Raw genomic sequence first — 6,793 nt, 5'->3', positions numbered from 1 at the left:
CTCTCCTTCCCTCCTTCCCTCTCTCTCTCTCCCTCCCTTTCTCTCTCTCTCTCTCACACACACACTTTGACACAGTTTGAGTTTGGGGACAAGGGCAAACTCTTGCAGAAACGGTCCCTTGCCAACTCCCCGGTTCTGTATCAAAGCTCCCCATTTCTGAAGCTACTTCTGCATGGCCCAACCCTTGTACTGACCGGCGGGACAGACAGCAAATTTGGGTAACTTTTCAGATTTTTTTTTTCTCTTCAGCACTGACCCACAGATGCTTGGGAGGGAGCTAAGGACACCTCTACCCTACTCTTCCCTTCACCCTCCCTTCTGCCCCTCCCCCTGCTCCCTCTGCCCCTACCCCCAACCCCCTCGGAGGACCGTGTGAGGAAGACACTATATGCCTGCTCCTCTGTTGCTTGCCAGTCCAGAAAACACCATACTGTCACAGTAACAGCACCAAGCTACGCAGGGAGGAGAATGAAGCAAGCATCCCCTGAGCCCGGGGTCCTAGCACCAGCAAACTATTTGCATGAGCTCCTCGATAGAAGTCTCTGAAGAAAAGGCTAGAGCCCCCCGTGGAGATGGCAGAAAGCATGAGAGGAAGTGACGACTCACCTTTAGGTTGTGCGTGGGGTTGACCACACAGACAAGTTGCCCAGCAGCAGAGAAAACCCGTTTAGCCTTGTAGTGCTGAAACCGGAGGTGAATGAGATCCAACACAGCCCCAAAGCACTGTGTAAAGAAAAGCATCACAACTTTTGGGGGGTTGTTGGCACAGGAAGGCAGCGGAGGAGGCTGTAAGTCCTTGGGCTCTGAATGGAGCACAGCCTCTGAGACACTCCGCTCCAGCCCGGCTTAGCGCGCCTTCATATTCATCATCAAAATAAGACGGTTAGAATCTTGCAGCAGCGAGGCAGCCAATCAAAAGGACAGAAATGTTATCCTTGAGGTTCAGAGACAGCCAATAACAAATACCTCCCCTACTGAAACTCCCTGATGAATTGAGCCTGGCGGAGAATGTATTATTGAACATTACCATAGATCAGCACATTGCATTTATCTTGTGATTACAGCCAACCATACATAATGCTGGGGAGATAGGCTGACAAAATTGATTGCTTAATGTGTCTCCATTTATTAATTGACTTAATTTAACATGAGAGCCTTTCTTAGTGCCCTGAACAAAACCCCCATCCAAAAAAGAAAAAAAAAAGTAAAACATTTACACCTCCAAACGGGAAACCTTTGTGCTCCAACAGGCAGATGGGGTCGGCAGCTTGTGGCTCTACTCACGGAGCTGCCGGGAGAAAATCAAATACTACAAGACACTGATTCAAGATAAGAATTTGGCAGCCACAGAAATGTGTATCTTTCAGTCTTATGTTCTGACTCTCTGCAGTTTGGATTGTAGCCCCTTGATAAATCTAACTCACTGTTCTTTATGCAAAAAAAAAAAAAAATCTGACAAATGAATTTGGAATTGAGGAGGGACATGCATATATTATATATATGTGTGTATTTCAAAATACAGTAACCGCCGAACTCTCTTTTATTAAAGCATAAAAATGCACAGAGCACGCTTCTAAAAATAATGAAATCCCTGATGCACGAACACACACACAGAGAAAAACCTACACGGGGAGGAAAGTGGCTTGTTTATCAGCAGAATAATTTCAGATGCAGAGAACCTGTGCTTGTCACTCATTTGCATATTCGTGGGCAGCAAATTGCTAATTAACCAGTAGATTGTTGGAGACATTAAAGTAGAGATTAGGAATACACACAGCACAGCACTTGTGTGAATGCCAGCAGCAGCAGCAGCAGCAGCAGCAGCAGCAGCGCATTGTTGTGCTGGATGGGCAGAGACGGGTCCAGTCACTAGCTGCCACAGAGCACTGCCAACCCTGTGCCCAGGGTGGGCTGTGGGGCCACCCACTGGCTCCGGAAGGACAGTTCCTAAGCAGTACCTGAACGGCGTTGGGGCTGGCTGGGAATAAGCTCCTGGTTTTTTTAGTCTCTGCTCCAAAAGCCCAAGAGCTGGGAGTGTACTGAGTTTTAGTTCTTTGGCTGTTTCTTCACAGAGTGGTCAGGGAGACTGAGCTGCAGCCATTGGTCTGAGGCTGTGACTCCTTCTTGGACCCTCAGGGCACTTCCCCAGGATAGCCACAAACACAGCCAGGCAGCACAAAATTGTAAACTTGCTTAAGCATCATGAGACTAAAACCAAAACCAAAACCAAAACACACACACACACAAACTCTACCGAACTGTTGACAGTATGAACTCTATACATGACAACAATTGTCTTGATGTCGAAAGCTAGCAGTGTTGGGGCCTACGCTGCCATAGATACAAACTCTGACTCTGACTCCGAGACACCTGCGTCTGTGACCTGGTCAGGCACTTAGGATAAGAACACAGTAACATACAGCAGAAAAGAAGGTGCCCAGGCTTAGGAAAGCAGAGTCTGGGTTGATTATAACTTGATTTTTTTTTTTTTTTTTTTTTTTTGGTTTTTCAAGACAGGGTTTCTTTGTGTAGCCTTGACTGTCCTGGAACTCACTCTGTACACCAGGCTGGCCTCAAACTCAGAAGTCCTCCTGCCTCTGCCTCCCAAGTGCTGGGATTAAAGGCGTATAGCTTGATTTTTAAAAATCAAATCAAATCTAGAGCAGTGGTTCCCAACCTTCCTAATGCTTCGACCCTTTAACACAGTCTCTCATGTCATGGTGACCCCGTGCAACCATAAAAATATTTTGTTGCTACTTCACAACTGTAATTTTGATACTGCTATAAACTGTAATATAAATATCTGTGTTTTCCAATGGTCTTAGGCAAGCAACCCCAGTGAAAAAAGGTCGTTTGACCCCTAAAGGGTCGTGACCCACAGGTTGAAAACTGGTGGTGATCTAAAGGAACAAGTTGAATAGCAAATGAAATAGGATGCTATTGTTTGCATTTGAACAATAAATGCACCTGCAAAATATTTGTTTGAGCCAAGTAAACACAAGTCAATTCGATCTAAACACAAGACGTGTGTTCCTAGACTCACATCCTGGGTCCTAGTTTGGTTTCTATTGCTGTGGTGAACATGTGATCAAAAGCAACCTGAGGGGAGCGTTTGTTTATTTGGCTTATACTTCCTGGTCATAGTCCATCACTGAGAGAGGTCAGGGCAGGAACTCAAGGCAGGAACCTGGAAGCAGGAGCTGAAGCAGGGGCCATGAAAAACACTGCTTCCTGCTTGCTTTCTGTGGCTTGCTCAGGCTGCTTTCTTACATAAGCCAGACAACTTGCCCAGTGGTGGTACTGCCCATAGTGGGCAGAGCCCTTCCAGATCAATCATTAATGAAGAAAATGCACTACAGGCTTGCCTACAGAAAATCTGATAGAGGCAGTCCCTCAGTTAAGGCTCCCTCCTCCCAGATAACACTACTTTCAGTTCAATTGGCAAAAATCTAACCAGTAGAGGGTGTTTAAAAATACATAGTTTATAGTTAGATTTTATAAATAAGTGTTCTTAATCTACAAAGTTATAAGCCACCTTCAAAAGTTTATATTGTGTGTAATAAGTTTCCAGCAATTAAACAGGTTAACATTCCATGTTTTTATTGTTTTAAGGGTGCTTTTTTGTTTTGTGGGGTTGGTGTGTGTGTGTGTGTGTGTGTGTGTGTGTGTGTGTGTGTGTGTGTGCGCGCGCGCCTTGTTGTGTGTAGAAGTCAGAGGATAACTTGCAGGCTTGCAGGTGTCAATTCTCCTTCCAGTATGAAGGTTTCGTGGGGATTGAACTCAGGTTGTCAGGCTTTGGCACTGAGCCTCTTGACTGCCCCCCTCCCCTTTTGGTCTTATGAGATAGGATCTCATATAGCCCAACCTGGCTTCAAATCTTCTATATGGCCAGGAATGACCTCTCTCTGCATCTTGAGTACTGGGATTACAGGTGTGTACCACTGTGCCCAGCTATATATATATATTTAAAATAAAATTGAATATATATTCCCATGCACTCATTCAAGCATGAGTCAGAAGGTCTAAGCTTCCACTTTTACATTCTTGACTAAATAAACTATTATTTCCTTTACATTTATTTATTTATTTATTTATTTTTTATTTATTTACTTTTGCTTTGCTTTTCCTTGCCATACTAAGCGTAAATCAATTGACAGTGGGGATTTTTGTCATTATTTATTCAGAGGTGAATTTTAAATAAAGTGGCTACAAGCAAGATAAAGACACCGTTGTGTAGGATGAAGGCCAGCTGAGTAATTTGAGCTGTTAAAAAAATATGAATGTTCTTTTTAATTTGATTAAAGACTATTTTAGAGCAGTTTTTGATTCACAACAAAGTTGAAGGGAAGGCATGAGAAATTCCCTACTCCTACGCCCTCTGCCCTCACACTTGCATCACTCTCACTCCATCAACACCACCACCAGAGAGCCAAAGTGCCTTTGTCACAACTATAAGACTCCACTCACACACACACACACACACACACACACACACACACACACACACAGAGGGTATATCGCTGACATTAAGATTCATAGCATGTGCAGTATATCAGGACTCTGCACACATGTATAATGACAGATCTGTCACTGTGCAGTCAGTCATGTAGAAGAGTAGTCATTCAGCTCTAAAAACCCAGGTCCCTTTGCCCATGCTCCTTCCTCCTTCCCACCACTGACTGGTTTATTGTCACTATTGCCTTTTCCAGAATGTCCGATCACGAGAACCATAGAGTATGGAGCCTTGGCAGAATGTCTTATTTTGTTGAATAATACGCATTAAGAGCTCTCTGTGTCTTCTCATGACTTGGTATCTCATTTATTTTCAGTGCTGAATAATATTCCTTTTTCAGGACATACCACAGTTTATCTGTTCACCAGCTGGGAGAATTTTTAAGGAAGATCCCAAGCAATTATGGATTACGATTCCACAGGCATCTGTCTTAGTTACTTTTCTGCTGCTAAGATAAAACACTATGATCAAAAGCAACTTAATGAAGAAAGTCTTTAATGTCTTTATTGCTATTTGTTTGTTTGTTTGAGGGAAGGGGCTGCACACACATGCCACATCATGCATGTGGAGGTCAGAGGACAACTTGTAGGAGTTAGTTCTCTCCTTCCATCGTGTAAGTCCTGGGAATTGAACTCAGGTCATTAGGCTTGGTAGCAAGTACTCACTGAGCCATCTTGCCAGACCAAGGATGAAAAGCTTTATTTTGGCCTTCAGTTCCAGAAGGATCGTGTCCTCATGCCAGGGAAAGCATAACATGGGAGGATGGCAGGATGGTGGGGCTGGAAGCTGGCTGATCATATCTCATTAATACACAAAAGCAGAGAGAAAGAGCTCTAATCCCACAAAGCCCACCATCCCTGGTGACAGTCCTCCTCCAGCCAGGTTCCACCACGATGCTGACACTTCTTCAGTGCCATGGTAATGATGCTGCATTTTATATGTATCTCGGATCAGCAAGGAGCCAGAACAAGAGTTCTACATTCTTACTTAACATGACCGTGGCCAAATTCCTTGATCTCTCTGATATCTTCTAGAAATGAAGTTTGTGTGTCATTCAAAAATCAAACAAGATAACAGAGGTGAAATGACTGTGACCCACAGTGAGATCTTCCCAGCCCTGTCCTGTTTTCTCTAAAAGACATTTGTGCAAACTAATACAAAGCTCTGGGAAGAACATGCAACACCAAAACATGATGGAAAACACTTTGGAAAACTGTTTGCTGTTACCTACTAAAGAGAGATAGATGGATGGATAGATACATAAATACAATCATACATATATACATACATACATACATGCATGCATACATACATGCATACATAGATGATCGATAGGTAGATGATTGTTAGACAGATAGATAGATACATACATACATACATGCATGCATACATACATGCATATATAGATGATCAATAGGTAGATGATTGTTAGACAGATAGATAGATACATACATACATACATGCATGCATACATGCATACATAGATGATTGATAGGTAGATGATTGTTAGATAGATAGATAGATAGATAATCTCATAGGACCCAGAAATCTACTCCAGTATCTCTCCAAAAGATGTATGAAGACTTTCATAGTAACACACTGAAATAGTTAAAAACTGAAAAACGTCTTAACTACCAACAATAAGAATATTTTACTCAATTCCTCTCTAGTCAAATACTGCAAAGAAAATGAAAATAAAATAAACTATTAGTGCATAGACTACAGAGATAACAAGAAAGGATCTCTGTGGTAGTTTGAATAAGCTTGGTTCAGGGAGTGGCACTATTAGGAGGTGTGGCCTTGTTTGGAGGAAGTGTGTCACTGTGGGACTGGGCAATTCCACCCTCCGTCTAACCATGTGGGAACCAGTCTTCTCCTAGCAGCGTTCAGGTGAAGATGTAGAACTCTCAGCTTCTCCTGCACCATGCCTGCCTGGATGCTGCCATGCTCCAGCCTTGATGATAATGGACTGAACCTCTGAACATCTCTGTTTATACAACTTCAGCATTATAGAGGATATGGGCTAGTGAGTTGGCTTAGCAGGTAAAGACCCTTGATACCAAGGCTGACATCCAGGGTTTGGTCCCTACAGTCCACATGGAGGAAGGAAAGAACCAACTACCTTGAGGTCATGCCTCCAGGGAATTACTTCCTCTACCCTAAAGTTCCCAGCATTTTCCAAAGTAGAACCACCAGCTGGGAAAAGTTGACCTATGGACCTATGGGAGAAACTCCACGTTCAAACCATAACATCCACCCTAGCAAACTATTGTGATAAAC

The 6,793-nt window shown here is 43.3% G+C and overlaps 1 protein-coding gene across 1 annotated transcript in view; it reads right to left on the bottom strand.

The window, feature by feature from the left end:
• The window catches only part of Siah3 (siah E3 ubiquitin protein ligase family member 3), a 67,632-nt gene extending 66,711 nt beyond the window's left edge, over positions 1–921 (bottom strand). The window contains exon 1 of the mRNA XM_031361624.1: positions 607–921. Coding sequence (XP_031217484.1) covers positions 607–741 — 135 coding nt within the window. The 5' untranslated portion in view covers positions 742–921. The remainder of the gene's footprint in view (positions 1–606) is intronic.
• Positions 922–6,793: the final 5,872 nt, after the last annotated feature.

Source organism: Mastomys coucha, unplaced genomic scaffold (genome assembly GCF_008632895.1).
Source record: "Mastomys coucha isolate ucsf_1 unplaced genomic scaffold, UCSF_Mcou_1 pScaffold9, whole genome shotgun sequence".
Classification (NCBI taxonomy): Eukaryota; Metazoa; Chordata; class Mammalia; order Rodentia; family Muridae; genus Mastomys; species Mastomys coucha.
The sequence above is the reverse complement of the archived record's forward strand: the minus strand, read 5'-3'. Positions and strand labels throughout refer to the sequence as shown.